We start from the raw sequence: 19,005 nt of genomic DNA, 5'->3' as shown, positions 1-19,005 counted from the left end.
TCACTTTGTTCTGGACAAAGCGACAGGTTTTCTTGAAAGAATCATTTATACTCTCTTCCTCACACTCCCCTGTCACTCCATTCATCTATGGACCTAGAATATTCCCAGCTGGGTCAACGTTGTTGATTCTTCCCCATCTAAACGAACAAAAATGTCTGGAGTATGGCTTTAGAGAGACTCTGTCAACTTGCCTTTCAGAGCAAGGTGGCGATGTTGGTACAACACCCCGACTACCTTATACTTGCCTTCATAACAATATTCCATTGCTCCTTACTCTATAGCTACTGGCCCTAGACATGTTGGCGCTTAGAGGAAGCAGTGATGTCTCCCCTCTGCGACAGTATTCACGCCCAGTGATTGGACACTAAGCCTTAGCACTGCATCGTGGGAGAATGACACATGCTTTTTCCCATATCCAAAAGAGCTTTTGTATGTTGGAAGAGGGCTGGACTCAAAACAGAATAGTTATGGTTTTAGATTCAAAATTTTAGTGTCAGCTCTCTGTCAGCCAGGGTATCCTTGATGGACCCAGAGGTAGTGAATAGAATAATGTGGAGAGAGTAAGAGCGACACGGGGGGTCTAGTAAAAACTTCAGTTACCCACTCCCGCTTGTACAGCCATGTCGGTAGAGATTCCATCCAGGGCGCAGTCTGGGCACAGACTATTTAAACTGCTTGCAATGTCGAAGAGCAAAAATGGTAAACCACAAGGTGCACACAGAGAAATCCTGTTCATCAGCGATACGATAGCAGCCTCAGTACATCTTCATCCCAGCCACATCATCAAGGAGTTTCGCACCACCCATGGGGCTTAGCCATGACTAAGCCATGTGGATGGGGAACAATGCGTTAGGATGTGAGGCCGGGACGGAGATGGACTAAGGCTGCTATCATCTCTTTGATGTATGTGATTGCTCGGCGTGTTATGGATTGTTTAATACTTTGATTAAATGACTATTTTCTATTATGTCAAGCTATATACTGAATCTCCTTACTCAAAATGCCTCACCTAGAGACCCCCCCCCCCCCTTCGGAGAGAGTCCAGGAGTCCACAAGCCATCAGCAGAAAACCTGGATGAAACTGGCCAGGACCCCTTAGATAAGGGTCCTCCAATCTCTGCTTGACAGCACAGAATACACCTGAGATGATGCTTTGCAAACAATGAGTCATCTTCTACTATAAAGGGGCTGTATGCCCAGAACAATAAAGGAAGTTTTTTCACTGAACAGTGTGTGTCAGCGTACTCCTTCTAAACATGCATGCATGGACACTTGAATTAGACCAGGTGCAGATAACTCGGCCAGAGATTTGTCTGGGATCCAAAACAGCTGGCAGCTCAACGTGAGGCTCTCGGGTTGCGAACCGGAGGAACAGCCGACCAAGAGGCCACTGAGGAGGAATCACCACAGGAGGGACAGAGACTGATCAACTCTGAAAATACAGTAAGATATCACATTCATATCTTGCTAGTATATCCCATTCCCGTGTGGGTCCGTCTCTGTATCCGCGTCGGCTGCCGAAGGTCGCCAAAAGACAGGTAATACTTGCCCGTGGTCCATTATATGAACCTGTATTCCGATTATCTGCAGCCTGTAAGCACATTGTGTTGTTGTGTTGTACGAGTCTGTGTTGTTGTGTTGTATGGGTCTGTGATAAATGATGTATGATGTTGAAAGAGATTGCCACACAGCTGGGTCCCAGCTGACCTGGACAAACTCCTTCGGTACCGGTGTTAGTGCGGTGTAGCATTTCTCCCAGAAGGGGGGCGTCAGGGACATGGACAAACTCCTTCGGTACCGGTGTTAGTGCGGTGTAGCATTTCACCCAGAAGGGGGGCGTCAGGGACATGGACAAACTCCTTCGGTACCGGTGTTAGTGCGGTGTAGCATTTCACCCAGAAGGGGGGCGTCAGGGACAGGGACAAACTCCTTTGGTACCGGTGTTAGTGCGGTGTAGCACTTCACCCAGAAGGGGGGTGTCAGGGACGTGGATAAACTCCTTTGGTAAAGGTGATGGTGTGGTAAAGCACGTCACCCAGAAGGGGGCGTCAGGGACGCAGGTAGCGTGGCTGTGTGGTTGTTATAATTCAAGCATACACATCTATTACAAATCATACAAATGTCATGTTATAATTGTGTTTGTGGATTGATGTTCAGCATTTTTCGAAGGAGGTTGGAAGGTCAATTGGGTCTATAGAAAGTGAATGTAGAAAGAGTGGACAGGAACCGATAAGGTGTCCTGAACAAGTGGGAGATTTAGAAGAAACAGAGGGAAGTGAAAATTTGAGGATCTCATTGTTGAATATTAACTGCTGTACTTATCTGTCTGTTAAATGTCTTGTTGAGGGAAGTGAGTGGTCACGCACTACCCGACCCCTATTCTGTGGCCGTCTCGGACGGGCAGAACTGTGACTGAGTCTACGTTTTGGGAAGACGCACCAGGGGCGACCCAGGTGGCAGTCGAGCATTGTAGACAAAACCTCTCTCTGTCGTACTATCTGTTTTGTCCTCGTTAACTTGAGATTGGGATATAGTCTGAACCGGTACCAGGTGACGAATAGAGGAATTGCCAGACCCTTTCAGAATCCAAGGCAACCTCGTGACCCGTCTAAAATCCTGAGCAGACACATAAATATCCCAGTCATCAAGACAGAAAATAACGGGGCAGAAATTGGTTAAGCCAGAGAAAGGGAAACTCGAGAGAGAGAGAGGGAGGAATTATGTTAAGAAAGCAAAAAAAATAGCGAAGATTTGTAGCGTCACCATTCCTCCAGGGGGTAGATTGCAGCCAGAGGAATGGTGGAATATACTGAAAGAAAAAACGAGAGGTGTTACCTGACAATGGTTTACAGAAAACTGCAGAAGCCTAGTATAATGTGTGCAATATTGGAATTTATTTGAAAGTATGCAACATGATGAAACTCTAGTTATTAGCCTGTCAACATTTTTATAATGCATATCACTGATGGGTCTAGCAAAATAGAATATCAGGCAATGCATATGTTAGAAGTATCGCTGAGATAAAAGAAATATAAGCCTGAAGACTCATTTTTTGAGCATGGCAGAGCATTCTGCAGCTGTGCTCCTCACCCCCATCCTTACGCTTCACTGCAAGGAGTGAGGTGCCCCTCCCTTCAGATCCCTGTGTGAGAGACTGTCTGTAGGGATGTTAATGGTTGAAAGGCTGTGAGATTACTGGTATAATGTGATGTTTGCATGTGTGGGATATACAGGACTGGGTTGATTTAGTTATTATTCTAGCAGGCTAGGATATTAAAGGAATTTTGCAAGTTGAGAAAACAGTAGTTAGACAATGAAACAGTACAAAAGAGAATATATGTTTAGAATGGATGTTATGAAGAAATATGCAAATGTAAATGAAAGAAAAGGCTGAGAATGTTTTGATTACTTTAAATGTAACAAAGACCACTCACAGGAAACAATAGAAGAGATGGAGAGTTTTCTGCAGGAAAACGAGTCTCCTGATGAAAGTTGCCGAGTAATAGGCAGTGGAAAAAACCCTACTTAGCAGTAATAAGAAATCTAGTCAGTTTATGTGAAATTAAAGCTGGAGACGCTTACTGGCCCATCATGGAGAAAAGTCTCTGTGATGTAAGGATTGTCGATGACAATACCTTTAATTCTGGTGTGGAATTCTGTGAGTAGCTGTGCGAGTGGGCGGAGGGCAGACTGGCTGATCAAGCTACAAGTATCCAAGATGTTACTCAAGACAAAACGGAGTCAGTAGGAAAGTTTTACACCGGACTGTCACAAGTTTTTTCAGATTTGGTATTCATCACCCATAATATGGCACACAGCCAGATACTGTCTTCAGCCTTTGTGGCAGGCCTCAAGGAGTCAATCTGAAAAGGCCTCACCATGGCCCAACCAGAGTACTGTGTGCAGCAGCAGCAACAATATCAAAACCCTGGACATCCCACCTCGGAACACCTGAATCTCCTATGCTAGGAATTGGGCAAGCCTGTGTCATTAACCCATGTCAGGGCAACCTCTTCAAAGAACTCAGAAGGCCCATTAGCGAGGGTTACCCTACCCATTGAGGGACATCCAACCACTTTCCTAAGCAACACAGGTGCAGCCAGAAGCGTGATTAGAGAAGAGGATTTACCTGACCACTCATACCTTTTTGATATTGACATATCTTGTGTGGACATAGATGGAACTCCCAGAACTAACCCATTGACCCGCCCCCTGCAAGTTGGGAAGTACCCAGACCTTCTGGCTCGATTCTTTCTCTTCCACCTGTCAACTCAATCTCTTGGGAGCAGATGTACTGTCCAGACTTCAGGCTTCCATTGTCTTCTTTGAAGATGGATCTATTACTGTCTCTTCTCCACTGGACATTAAGGACACTTCTGCTATGGTCCACAGGAGCTGAGGATGTAGGACATTTAAAGGTGCCACCAGTCATGGTGCAGTTGAAACTTGGAGCTCCCCTGCCCTGGAAACCCTCTAAAGTTATCCCAATCTGCAAATCTATTTCACAGCATGTCAAAGCCCTCATGTCAAATGGCGCCCTGATACCCTGTACATCTCCATACAGCACACTTCTGTTCCCTGTGAAGAAGAGAATCCCCAAGGCAGAACCAGACATGTACAGAATGGTCCAGGATCTCCGAGCAGATAATGAAGCTACGGTCCGGAAGCCTCCTTACCGATGCAACCCATTTATGATGCTCTGAAGTCTGAGCCCTTCCAAATGTCCTCAGAGGTAATATCCAACTTCGAGGCCCTCAAACAAGCCATTTCATTATCTTCAGTTTTAGGGCTTCCAGACTACGAAAAAACGTTCAAGCTCTTTGTATCCGAACGTCTGGGACATTGCTGCCATACTCAACCAGATCCAGCCGAAAAATCTGTCCACTGCCAGACATTTGAGACTCCAACGTTCCCTCCTTCTATCGGACAACATTACTCTATTACATTGTCAAACACTGAACCCTTCAACCCTTTTTCCATTTCCCGAGGGGGGAATAGAGGAGCCACCCCATGACTGTTTTCAATTAATGCATCTGGAAACCACACATATTCCCAATGTGAGTGAAATACCCCTGCATAATTCAGACCTAAGACGGTTCTACAAGCTGAAGCCTTACCACCGGGGATGTCTGCACAGGAGACAGAGCTACAAGCACTCACTACAGCATATAAACTGGCAGAGGGAAAAAGAGCCAACATTCATACAGACTTAAGATATGCTTTTAGCATTGGCCATGACTTTGGTGTTATCTGGAAGGCCAGAGGATTCCTGACAGCTGCAGGAGCACTTGTGAAACACAGTCCAGCTATCAATGACCTGATGGACGCCTTACTTCTCCCAACCCAAGTGGCTATTTTCAAAGTAAAAGCACACGGCAAACTGAACTCAAAGGAAGCCGGAGGCAATCATCTAGCCGATTCAACTGCCAAACAGGCAACCAGCGGTCCACGAGAAGTGGAAATAGAGTGGTAGAAGACCACCCCATGCTTGCCCTACAGACTGTCCCAGTGGACAGAGTTTATCTGAAAGAACTAAAAGAAGCAGCAAGTCCGGATGAGAAGGAAAGCTGGAAGCAGAGGGGAACAACTTTCAAGGATGGACTATTCGAGTGCAACAAGAAGCCTTGCTTACCCAGGAATATGTACTCGGGTGTGGTACAATGGGCACATGGAGCTGCCCATCTGTCAAAGACTCTTATGAATGTAGCTTCAGGAATCACTCCACTGACTAGCAATGTCTATAAGTCATGCACCATTTGTGCAAAGTGTAACCCGGGATGCACAGAGAAGATGCCGCAGAAACGCCTGGCAAAGCCCTCGTACCCTTTCCAGCGGATACAAATTGACCACATCCAAATGCCAAAGATTGGATGATTTGAGTACACCTTAGTAGTTTCACACAGCCTACCACCCCCAGAGTACCGGTAAGGTAGAAAGAATGAATGACACATTAAAGACTTGAATGTTAAAAATGGCCCAAGAGACTGGTATGCATTGGCTGGACAGCCTGCCCATTGCCCTGTTCAGCATCAGATACACACCAAGGGGAGAACACTCCCCTACCCCCTTATGAGATTTTGTTTGATTTAGCCCCTAGACTTGGTTGTTATTTTCCACAGTTATAATTGCAGTCTGATGTGTTGACTAATTATGTAACCGCATTATCACGAGAATTAACCCGCATATGTGTCCAGGTGTTTTCTTCCATTCCAGATCCTGAATTAGATACAGGAACACACCAACTACTACCTGGAGATTGGGGGCTGGTAAAGACATTTGTAAGAAAAAGGTCTCTTGAACCCAGATATGATGGTCCCTTCCGGGTGCTGCTGACCACAGGCAAATCTGTAAAGTTGGCTGGGAAAAACACTTGAATCCACCCCTTCCACTGTAAGAAAGTCCCAAGTCCGGAGGACAAGACATTGACTGCACCATGATGTCTACATTGTATATCCTTTTTCTGTTAAATCTGGTGAGGGCCCAACAGGTGGCTATCACTAAGAGGAGTGCTCCTGAGGAAAGTTTTCACCCACATGTGTATATAGATGCCATAGGGGTCCCAAATGAATATAAAGCCCGAGACCAAGTTAAGGCAGGTTTTGAGTCTTCGATTCCCATAATCACTGTCAACAAAAATGTAGACTGTATAAATTACATATATTACAACCAGCAATGGTTTGTAAATTACACCAGAGATGTCCTGCAGGGGATTGCTGACCAAGTAGCACCCACATCTTACATGACATTTCAGAATAGGATGGCCTTGGACATAATAGAAGGTACAGGGACATGCTATACATACATACATACATACATACCTGACAACACCGGTCCAAATGGTAAGGTCACCCTGGCCATCAAATGTTGGAAAGCCTATCAGTAGAGCTGAAGAAGAATTTGGGTATAGATCAGCCATAGGACCAGTGGTTTGGGTGGTTGGCAGAAGACCTTGGCTCGGATAGGTACTGTAATACTAGTTATTCTGGTATTTCTAGCTACTATAGTATGTTATGTTATTACATGTGTAAAGAAATTCCTAGGCAAACAGTTGACCAAGCGACCCCAGTGATGATGCAGCAGGATGCAGAAGATGAGGACTATAAGAAGCCCTATGCCCCATTACAGTCCCTCCCCATATCTACAAATTATAAGATCATTCAGCCATAGGGATAGCATCTGACTTCCACATGTGCAAAGACTGTGGCAAGGGGGGTGATGGGCTAGCCATCACTCGTCTAACGTACAGCAAGAAAAAAGTTCCAAGGCACATGAGGACAGATGAGTTAGACCACCTACTAGGGACAGAATAGGAAATAGACATTTCAAGGGGGGACTGTTATGGATTGTTTAATACTTTGATTAAATGACTATTTTCTATTATGTCAAGCTATATGCTGAATCTCCTTACTCAAAATGCCTCACCTAGAGACCCCCCCCCCCCTTCGGAGAGAGTCCAGGAGTCCACAAGCCATCAGCAGAAAACCTGGATGAAACTGGCCAGGACCCCTTAGATAAGGGTCCTCCAATCTCTGCTTGACAGCACAGAATACACCTGAGATGATGCTTTGCAAACAATGAGTCATCTTCTACTATAAAGGGGCTGTATGCCCAGAACAATAAAGGAAGTTTTTTCACTGAACAGTGTGTGTCAGCGTACTCCTTCTAAACATGCATGCATGGACACTTGAATTAGACCAGGTGCAGATAACTCGGCCAGAGATTTGTCTGGGATCCAAAACAGGCGCATGGCTTGTAGTTTTCCATTTTTACTCTCAGACATTGCATGCACTATATGGATAATGTGATTCCAGCAAATATTTATTTTGCATGACATGGGGTCACAAGAGAAAGCCAGCACATTTTGACAGTGCAGTACTTCCACCATCATCAGGTCTTGAAGGTTGATCATAAACAAAGGAGAATACTGAACTAAAGTATGGAATTGTGTTTGGGTCGTAGGTCAGGCAGCCAAATGTGTTGGCTTTCTTATGTGACCTCTTGTTTTGGGAAACATTTTTTTACTGGACTTAGACTTGTGGTGCACTCCACATTCCTTAGATATTTTGGCAACCATGAAAGAAGAAGCAGCAAGGGGAAGCAGTGGAATGGGAGATAAACTTAAAAACGGACTCCATCACTATGTCCAATCCCAGATGGGCAAGACGAAAGGGTTTCCAATCAGACAACTCAAGCAACGCGTGAAGCGATAGATATATGACATAAATTGCGTACACAGGCTTCCAAAGAGATACAACTGAAGATACAATGAACAATGTGTTGCACTTCGTGTGTCATCTTCACTGAGTGTCCATTGTTCCAGAACATGTTTTCAGTTCTTAGAACAAATTGAAGATGTAGAGAAAGAGCTCCAGTTTCCGAGCCTGGCTGGGAAAATAACCTGTTTATCAGTCAGCTTTCAGTCGTGACTACAAAAATAACCTGAAATCAAACAAGAGATGGCTCCTGGAAACTGTTATAATAGTAAACAATATTTCTTCCCCTCGTGCCATTAGATGAACGCCCACACGGGCTGGTAATTAATGGAGCTGAAAACTGCCAATATCTCATTGCGTAGGTTTTTTGTCACACATTTTATTAATGAACATATTTTAACAACTGAACAAATTGTCTCAAAATATAACTCATTGCCCCAAAGTACTCAGATGGGAAAATAACGTATGACTCAGTGATGGCGCCTGGGTCCAGCATATACTCGCTTTTCTTTAATCAAATTTATCTTTATTAAAGTGTGACTTCAGCCAAAACTAAAAAAAATTTTCATTGTCATTACTCCTGTCCCCGTTGAAGAAATGTACCCTTGCCTCCTATCTGGATGGTACCGGGACAAGAAATGAAGGGGAACAGGTTTCACCAGAACAGAAGACTCCTTTCCTATTTCTTCTAAATATCTGTAATTTTGTGGGTTCTCTGTCTCCATTGGAGAGACATTCTACCACTTCCTTTCATGGTGACACCCTGTCACTGGAAAAGAAAGTGAAATTGGCTCAAATGAGAAAGAACACAGCAATAAAATCCTTAATATAAGATAAGAGATAGAAGCCATGTATAAAAGCCCAGAATGATATTTTATGTAAAGGCTAAATCTGTGAATTTTTTTAATTCTCCCTTGCAAGGGCTGACTGCGCCCAAGCTACAATGGCCGACTGCTGGTTTAGCATAGAGAGGAGAGGCGTACTTTTACTTGCTTGATTCTATGCTCCACCGGCAGATGGTATTCCCCCATGCTTCATCAGTGCACTGTTCTTCGATGTCCTCATGCCCAACGCAGAGCAATGGATCTGCAACGGTCTTGATGATATCAAGACCGTAGACTATTGGGGCATGGGGGAGAAGAGGCAGTGGAGTCCGGTCTTGCGGTGTAGAGGAGCGAAGTATCAGGCAAGTAAATCTTTTTATGTCATCTAAACCTAAAATAAGCAATTATTGGGTGCAACCCCAATGCAAAGGAGAATTTTCAAGTTTTTTTTACAGTTGGGCTTTAAAATCACCAAGGAAAATCCAACACGCTTCAGGGGTTGTGAAAGTCCCTCTTCTTCAGGACTTAATAGGCTCAAAAGAATGAAGTTTAGAAAAACTGAAGACTTCCAATGGGACGGTCAGCATTATTGCCCGGTCCAGATTAAATTCTTCAAAGCCTATTCAGCCATGATGAAGGGGGAATTTTATAACCCTTGAATCGCATTGGATTTGTCTGTATTTCCATTCTGGGGTAGGGTTTTTGTAGTCAAGGCACCCTTTAGAATTGCACACAATCCTGGGGCTCACCAGTCTGAAGGCTCGTTCCCCCCAAGCGGTGCGTCCGAACCTGCGCGTTCTGTTTTTTATAAAGCTGCTCTATGCCTATTAAAACATGCAAAAAAGGTGCCAGAATGATTTTTAAATTGAGCTCTGCCAAAATACATGGTACTGCGGTTCCATGCATTTAAGTGTGTGCAAGCAAACATGCAATTGGGAAATGCGTGGGGGTGCCATTAAGAATTATTGGCACCCATGCGCATCTGCAAAAGGCACCGCATTTTCATGTGGTGCAGGAAAATGCGCAATTTCACATATTTTACTGCACCGCACCTGGTGTGAAAAAGCCATAAAATGTATTTTGTAAGGAGTTAAATGGTCAGTAGGTTGTAAATTCCCCCCCCCCCCCCCCCCCAAATAAAAAATAAATAATTAGTGCGGTCTAGCACTAATCCCCCTCCTAGCACAAACCTCCCCTCCTGACACAAAGCCCCCCCCCCCCCTTGCTAGCCACAAATCCCCCTTCCTAAAACTCTCCCTTTTTGCCCTTGCTGGAGAAAAATGTTACAAACCCCATTAGTCCAACCATAAAAAAAGAGTTACGGTGTTAAGTTTTGTGTACAGAGAGGAGGGAAAGAACATCCCGTTCTGCCTCCAGGCTCTCTCCTCCTCTTTGTTATCTGTACTTTTGCCGGCAAAAATGAAAGCTGGGCCTGACCTGCCTTTAGCATACGAAGATGTCATCTGTTGGTAGGACGCGGGCGGGTAGCTTAGACAGCTTTCAAAGTACAGATAACAGAGGAGGAACGTTATGTGCTCTCCCTCCTCTCTGTCCACAGAACTTAACACCATCTTATGGTCAGGGAACGTAAAGGGCTTTTGGTCATTTTTCTGCGGCATCCCTGTAGACACTTTGTGGAACCCCAGGGTGCCGCAACACCCCGCTTGAAAAACCCCCGTTCTAGAGTACAAATGTCAGAAATTCAGAATTGGAAGAGAATTCTTAGCTTACCTTTATTGTAGTGAATTCGTATGGCTGATACCCCTTGAAGCTTTCATGAATTGCTGCCATTGTGTGAGAGGTTTTCTCCCAAAAATGAAGCAAAGTTGTCTATTTGAGGAAAAAAAAAAAAGGGAAAGAAAATGATGATATGGATCATTAAGTATTGTCAGGCACAACTCAATCCACTAAGCTTCAATTCTTGCGTTCTTTGCCATAATGATCATTACTTTTTGTTCTCATTAAGAGCAATTCCCATAGCCAATTCACAAGTAAAAGTTTCCTGTGGCTCTTAGCTCCTATACGTAGCGCTACCCTATAGGGGCCACTGGTAACGACTTCTTCCCTAAAAGAGGCTGCCCACCATGGCAAGCACTAGTCCATTCACACAAGCTCCAGTAACAGTCCAGGGGATGACTTTTTAGTGTTTATTGCTTGAAGAAACAGGAGAGGGGTTTAGGGTCACAGGATACTCCAAAATCGATCAATAGAAATGATGAGCTTCTCACAGCAGCCTTTCCTGGAGGTGACAGGGAATGGTCAGTATATCCAAGACGCTATCAGATGAGTCCCAGTCCATGTAACAACCTCGAGCCCTTAGATCCCTTCTAGCACAGGTCCACAGCAAGGTCTTTACACCTGTCTGCCACCCAGTCTCCACAGGTAGATCTTCAGAGGGAGATTAAAGGATCTTCCTCCAGACCAGAACTTCTGGACAGTGCCCTTCAGCAAATGCTGCCCAGCTTTTGCGTAGACCCAGACCGCAACTCCCATTTCAGAAACTCTCTCCTAGGGGCAATAAGGGGGACTGAACACTCCCGAAAGAGGAAAGACACTTACCCAGAGCTTCCCAAACATTTATTACCTTCACAGCCACCTTCTGGAAGCCTCCTTCCAGAAAACGGCTGAGGCATGATAAATATTTATACTGGACATCTGCATCTCCCTGCCCTATATGCAGGAAGCTTCTTCCAAAGACAGGAGGGAGAAATCAAACATCCATCTTAGGAAACCCTGAACAGACAAAAACAATCAATCCCTGTTCCACTCACTACAAGGCCAAAAACTAAATTCCCTAGCATTTACCTAGCAGTAGGGCTTTCTTTTCAGTGGGGACGCGGGGGTGCAGTTCCGGCACCTCCAGTGCTGAATATATGTAATGGCAAAGGGGTGCTTGGGTGTGCTGGAAAGTCTATTGATGCTGGCTGCTGGAGGATCTATTGTTCCTGAAAGGGAACTATATTTGCATTGCGGCAGTCTATTATTGTTGCTGGGGGAGGAAGACTTATGTTGCTGGTGGGGTCAATTGTTGCTTAAAGGGATCTACTGTTGAGGGAGGGGTCTATAGTTGCTGGCTGCTGATGCTGGGAAACCTATTGCGGCTGCGAAGGGTCCATTGCGGCTGCGAAGGGTCCATTGCGGCTGGCTACTGGAGAGTCTATTGATGCTGGGCTGATTCTGGGAAATCTGTTGTTTCTACTGGGGTCTATTGTTGCTGGGAAGGGTCAATTGTTGCTGGGGCAATGTATTACTGCTAGGAAGGGTCTATTGTTGCTGGTTACTGGAGAGTCTATTGATGCTGGGCTGATGCTGGGAAACCTATTGTTGCTGGGGGAGGACCTATTTTTGCAGGCTACAGGAGAGTCTATTGATGCTGGGAAATCTGTTGTTGCTACATGGGGTCTATTGTTGGGGTTCATTGTTGCTAGGGCAATCTATTGTTGCTAGGAAGGGTCTATTGCTGCTGGGGATCTACGGTACTGCTTTTCTTCTTCTCAATAGCAAATTCCATACAAATTACTTATTGCCACAAAATGATACATGGTTCCGTAGTCTCTAAAAGGGGTGGGACTGGGAGGTGGGTAGGGGGTGGAACCAAGGGATGTTGCCCAGAGGTTGGTAGGGGACAGAGACAAGAAGTAACTCCGAAGGGGGGAGTTTTTGCCCCTATTCTATAAGGGAAAAAGCCCTAGCAGCTAAACGCTACATCCATAGTGGATCATCCCCTTGGCTGAACCAGGTGCAATGCCAAGCAGGGGGCTGAACCCTCCCGACTTGTCAACACACCCAGAAAAAAAAAAACTAACCAGCTGGCAGCACCCCCGGAATATCAACACTTGTAAAATGCCATTATTTCAGAACAAACTTGAAGAAGCCTCACCTGAGACCTCCAAGTATTCGGAAAAGGTATTTCACCCATCTTTACAACGAAGCCCAGTAGTGGGTGAAAGTTGTCAGTGGAGGAGGTCCTAGGTGGGGCTTTTTGAAGTTTGCCCTGGAATAATAAAGTTTTACAGGTGCCGACAACATTTACGGTCCTGATGCTGTCAGATGTTTTTCTCTGGATGTGTTCCCCAAGCTAACACATCAGGATAAGGACACTTATTAAAAAAAGAAAATGACAGTTATTTTCAGCAGTCCCATGAGTTTTGAAATTTGCAGTCACATGGCTAAAAGAAACATTCTTATAAAGCTTTGTGAATTCAGCCAACTGTCTCTGCTAAGAAACGGATGATTATCTAAATATACATTTTTATAGCTTTGTGAATTTCTACTTGCCAGCCGCCTCACTGGGAAAATACGTCATGACTTTGATTTTTAATACCAGAGTCATGGCTGCAGCTAGATTCCATAACCACCCCCCCCCCTCCCCCATTCATTTTTCCCCTCAGGTGCCGGTCCTTCTGATAAAAAATTATCCTAGTGGCAGATTCGCTGCTGGATCACTTTTAGAATTGGCAGGAGGGGTCCCGCTGCTTTCCAGTGGTTCCCAGGCTTACCTGGGTGATCGGTAACTCCAGGAACCGATCAGGTGCTGACGGCAACTGGTCACAAAGAGGAGCGAAGGAGAGATAGCCTCCGCTCATCTCTATGGCCCAGGAGGACTTGGACAATGTCATGACATCACTTTTGGCTCCGGCCCAATGTAAACAGGGTTTTTTATTTTTTTTTAACCAAAAGATCATTTTATTTTTGATCTTTTGCTTTTAAAAAAGGTAGGAGGAGAGATTTGGGGTCGTATAAATCCCAGGTCTCTCCATAAATAGGACCTGTCATGCTGTATTGTTAATGCAAGGGATGCAAGTGCCCCCGTTCCCCCTGTGCTTGTGCGCAGTGGTTAACACATATGTAGGTCACGCCCACACATGTAAACGGTGTTCACACCACACGTGAGGTATCGCCATTAGTGTCAGAGCGGGAGCAATAATTCTAGCACTAGACCTCCTCTGTAAAGCCCAGTACACATGATCAGAATATCGTTACAAAAATATCACTTTCGAAGCGATTATATGATAATCTGATCATTAGTACATAGCTTTCTTCTAGAATTTTACGAAGGGACAAACACGGAAATCTTTTTCGTATGATACCAGATCGTACTATTTTTATTTAATCAGTACAGTTTTCATCTAAAAATACAATACATAATTTCCAAATTTTTATTCTGTTATACGAGAATTTTCTTACTTTAGTTTCTTATTCAGTTTAGATCTGAAGGCTAGCATGCAAATAAAAATCGATAAAAAAAAATAAAAAAAAATAAAAGATTATCATTAATCTAATATTCTTTTATGTACTAGGCTTAAACTGTAGAAATTTTTACAGCGTCGCCTATGGAGATTTAAGTACCGTAGTTTGGCACCATTCCACAAGGCATGACATTGGATATCCATTTACTTGCGTAATGTTATCTTTAAAACTTTACAAAAAAAAATAAAAAAAAACACATACCTTGATTTTTGTATTTTTTTATTTAAAGTGTATTTTTTCCCCAAAAGTAAAAATCTGTATCTTTTGCTAGAAAATGACTTAGAACCCCCAAACATATACACACACACATATAATATAATAGAATATATATATATTTTACACACACACACACACACACATATACAGTGGTGTGAAAAAGTGTTTGCCCCCTTCCTCATTTCCTGTTCCTTTGCATGTTTGTCACACTTAAGTGTTTCGGAACATCAAACCAATTTAAACAATAGTCAAGGACAACACAAGTAAACACAAAATGCAATTTGTAAATGAAGGTGTTTATTATTAAAGGTGAAAAAAAATCCAAACCATCATGGCCCTGTGTGAAAAAGTGATTGCCCCCTAAACCTAATAACTGGTTGGGCCACCCTTAGCAGCAACAACTGCAACCAAGCGTTTGCGATAACGTGCAATGAGGCTTTTACAGCATCCTGGAGGAATTTTGACTCATCTTTGCAGAATTGTCCTAATTCAGTTACATTAGAGGGTTTTCGTGCATGAACTGCCTTTTTAAGGTCATACCACAACATCTCAATAGGATTCAGGTCAGGACTTTGGCTAGGCCACTCCAAAGTCTTCATTTTGTTTTTCTTCAGCCATTCGGTGGTGGACTTGCTGGTGTGTTTAGGATCATTGTCCTGCTGCAGAACCCAAGTTCGTTTCAGCTTGAGTACACGAACAGATGGTCGGACATTCTCCTTCAGGATCTCTTGGTAGACAGCAGAATTCATAGTTCCTTTTATCACGGCAAGTCTTCCAGGTCCTGAAGCAGCAAAACAGCCCCAGACCATCACACTACCACCACCATATTTTACTGTTGGTATAATGTTCTTTTTATGAAATGCAGTGTTCCTTCTACGCCAGATATACTTGGACACACACCTTCCAAAGAGTTCCACTTTTGTCTCATCGGTCCACAGAATGTTGTCCCAAAAGTCTTGGGGATCAAGATGTGTTGTGGAGAAATTGAGACGAGCTTTGATGTTCTTTTTGCTCAGCAGTGGTTTTCTCCTTGGAACTCTGCCATGCAGGCCATTTTTGCCCAGTCTTTTCCTGATGGTGGAGGCATGAACGCTGACCTTAACTGAGGCAAGTGAGGCCTGCAGTTCCTTGGACGTTGTTGTGGGGTCTTTTGTGACCTCTTGGATGAGTCGTCGCTGCGCTCTTGGGGTAATTTGGGGCGGCCGGCCACTCCTGGGAAGGTTCACCACTGTTCCATGTCTTCGCCATTTGTGGATAATGGCTCTCACTGTGGTTCGCTGGATTCCCAAAGCTTTGGAAATGGCTTTATAACCCTTTCCAGACTGATAGATCTCAATTACTTTCTTTCTCAATTGTTCCTGAATTTCTTTGGGTCTCGGCATGATGTGTAGCTTTTAAGGATCTTCTGGTGGACCTTACTGTGTCAAGCAGCTCCTATTTAAGTGATGCCTTGATTGTGAACAGGTGTGGCAATAATCAGGCCTGGGTGTGGCTAGAGAAATTGAACTCAGGTGTGGACAACCACAGTTATAGTATGTTTTAACAAGGGGGGCAATCACTTTTTCACACAGGGCCATGATGGTTTGGATTTTTTTTCACCTTTAATAATAAACACCTTAATTTACAAATTGCATTTTGTGTTTACTTGTGTTGTCCTTGACTATTGTTTAAATTGGTTTGATGTTCCGAAACACTTAAGTGTGACAAACATGCAAAGGAACAGGAAATGAGGAAGGGGGCAAACACTTTTTCACACCACTGTATTTTATGTGTATTTGTGGGTTCTAAGTAATTTTCTAGCAAAAAATACAAATTTTTACTTGTAAACAAAGAGTGCCAGAAAATTACAGATACCTATATAGCACCTCAATTTACGCAGCACTTTATGTATACATCATATTGTCAAAAGTCTGCCTTTACTCACACATAAAAATTAATGGCATCCCAGTCTTAGTCCGTAGGGTTCAATATTGAGTTGGCCCACCCTTTACAGCTATAACAGCTTCAACTCTTCTGGGAAGGCCGTCCACAAGGTTTAGGAGTGTGTCTATGGGAATGTTTGACCATTCTTCCAGAAGTACATTTGTGAGGTCAGGCACTGATGTTGGACGAGAAGGCCTGTCTCACAGTATCCGCTCTAATTCATCCCAAAGGTGTTTTATTGGGTTGCGATAAGGACTCTGTGCAGGCCAGTCAAGTTCCTCCACCCCAAACCATATCTTTATGGACCTTGCTTTGTGCACTGGTGCGCAGTCATGTTGGAACAGGAAGGGGCCATCCCCAAATTGTCCAAAATGTCTTGGTATGCTGACGCCTTAAGAGTTCCCTTCACTGGAACGATGGGGCCAAGCCCAACCCCTGAAAAACAACCCCACACCATAATCCTCCCTCCATCAATTATTTGGACCAGTGCACAAAGCAAGGCCCATAAATACATAGATGTGCGAGTTTGGGGTGGGGGGGGGGAACTTGACTGGGCTGAACGGAGTCCTGATCTCAACCCGATAGAACACCTGTGGGATGAATTAGAGCAGAGACAGCGAGTCAGTGCCTGACCTCACAAATGAGCTTCTGGAAGAATGGTCAAACAATCCCATAGACACACTCCTAAACCTTCCCAGAATAGTTGAAGCGGTTACAGCTGCAAAAGGTGGGCCAACTCAATATTGAACCCTACGGACTAAGACGCCATTAAAGTTCATGTACGTGTAAAGGCAGGCGTCCCAATACTTTTGCCAATATAGTGTATAGTGCACATTCACATCAGTCCCTGCCCTCAAGGAGCTAACAATCTAAGGTCCTTAACTCCTATTCATACATACACATACTAGGGCCAATTTAAACAGGAGCCAATTTACCTACTAGCATGTGAAGTTACATAGTTAGTAAGGTTGAATAAAGACACCAGTCCATCCAGTTCAACCTGAATGTTTACAATTGCCCCTATCCCTGTACATTGCGTCTCCTTAAGATGCTCATCTTGTATATTATCTATTTAAGGTACCCATATAGTGCCGTCAATTTATGCAGTGCTCCACACATACATTGCACACTCACATCGGTCCCTACCCTCGAGGAACCCGCAATCCAAGGTCCCCAACTCACATTCATATACTGGGGCCAATTTTGGACTGAAGAAAATTAGCCTACCAGCATGGCTTTTCGAAATTATATTTATATTACTTATAAACAGAAAGGTATTGAAACGAATTTACTAAAGGAGTTGAGAATCCTTACTGGATGGCAGTAAAAGCCCAACAGGGTCTCGAATCCCCCACCACTAAACTAATAAAGTTTTGGCAGGACATACACGATGGTTCGGAAGAGGTTGAGTTTACAAAACACATGAAAACAGAAGGCCAGTACCTGGTATGAAGCCAAGACATGGGATAGCAGGTTACATCTGCTGGCACGTAGGAGGTCCACCTTCTCGCACACATCTGTTTTCAGTCTATCGAAAGAAGATTTGGTGTGACGGACCTGAGCCTGGACCTGAGGGAGGAAGAAGAAATCCTTGTAAGTCTTGGATGGAAAGTCCCATCATTCACAATTGTACCGGCTCCTCTCCCGTACTGAAATGGCTTACTCTGATTTCACTGCACACTGTGAGCTTCTCATAATGTGCATTAAAAGCTGCAGCACGTTACATAGAGCTCCGCCTCATTTCCTGCATCCCTCTAGCCTTTCCTCCCCATTAATTGTCCCTGGCCCCGCCCCTTTCAATCATTGGATTTCAGTTCTTTCACCCATAGGGGCTCAGCATCTCATGATGGCGTTACCTGGACCCGCTTGTATGCAAATACGGCCTGCCTAGGAAAGCCCGCTCCTCCAGATTGACATCACCCTTAAAAGGCTTTCTGATATTTGCATAACTCCTCCCAAAGGCCAGCCCACTGCTTACATCAGGGTTAAAGTGTTACTAAACCCAGGAGCCTGCATGCACTATATCCGGTCTCCCACAGTACACAGAACATGGAAATGCAATTATTTTAGTCAATATAAACTGCTAAATACCTTTTTCTCATCAGCAGTATATAGCAGTCTTGTGACTTCTATCAGTGTCTGGTTAAAGCTTGTAGGAGGAGTTTTCATTCTCCTCTGACTGTCCTATGAGTCTGCAGGACCCCTGACCCTCTGTCTGGACAGTGATTGGCCCTGTGCCGATCACATGCAGCCGCCCATGAAAAAACAAAAAAACAAAAACACCTCTCTAGCAATACACAACAAACTGAGCATGTGCAGAGTGACTCCAAGGCTCTGTTCTATTAGGAGAGGTTTTGGGGACAGTGAAAGGAGGGGAGGATCAGAGAAGACAGGATCAATCAGCCTTTTTTACACAATGCAAAGGATTAACCCCTTAGGTTCCACAGCGAGTATAACAAGCTTGCTGTACGGCATATACAGACTGGTTTTACGGTTGTGGGTTTAGTAACATTTTAAAGTGATTGTAAAGTCAATTTATTTTTTCCTATAAAAACAAACATTACCTGCTCTGTTGCAGT

The 19,005-nt window shown here is 44.1% G+C and overlaps 1 protein-coding gene and 1 long non-coding RNA gene across 5 annotated transcripts in view; one reads left to right on the top strand and one right to left on the bottom strand.

Annotated features, from left to right (window-relative positions):
• Nucleotides 1-19,005, bottom strand: part of ICA1 (islet cell autoantigen 1) — a 105,840-nt gene that overhangs the window by 24,809 nt on the left and 62,026 nt on the right. For all 4 annotated transcript variants that reach the window (XM_077490729.1, XM_077490727.1, XM_077490726.1 and 1 more), the window contains 2 exons: nucleotides 17,870-17,995; nucleotides 10,769-10,867 (listed from right to left, as the gene is read on the bottom strand). In XM_077490729.1, coding sequence (XP_077346855.1) covers nucleotides 10,769-10,867; nucleotides 17,870-17,995 — 225 coding nt within the window. The remainder of the gene's footprint in view (nucleotides 1-10,768; nucleotides 10,868-17,869; nucleotides 17,996-19,005) is intronic.
• LOC143995952 (uncharacterized) lies at nucleotides 930-7,639 on the top strand. Its single transcript, XR_013277491.1, has 2 exons — nucleotides 930-1,538; nucleotides 6,195-7,639. It is a non-coding gene; the product is annotated as an uncharacterized LOC143995952 (long non-coding RNA).

The sequence above is a fragment of the Lithobates pipiens genome, unplaced genomic scaffold (assembly GCF_037356315.1).
Source record: "Lithobates pipiens isolate NorthernLeopardFrog02 unplaced genomic scaffold, aLitPip1_a1.2 Scaffold_19, whole genome shotgun sequence".
Lineage (NCBI taxonomy): Eukaryota > Metazoa > Chordata > Amphibia > Anura > Ranidae > Lithobates > Lithobates pipiens.
The sequence above is the reverse complement of the archived record's forward strand: the minus strand, read 5'-3'. Positions and strand labels throughout refer to the sequence as shown.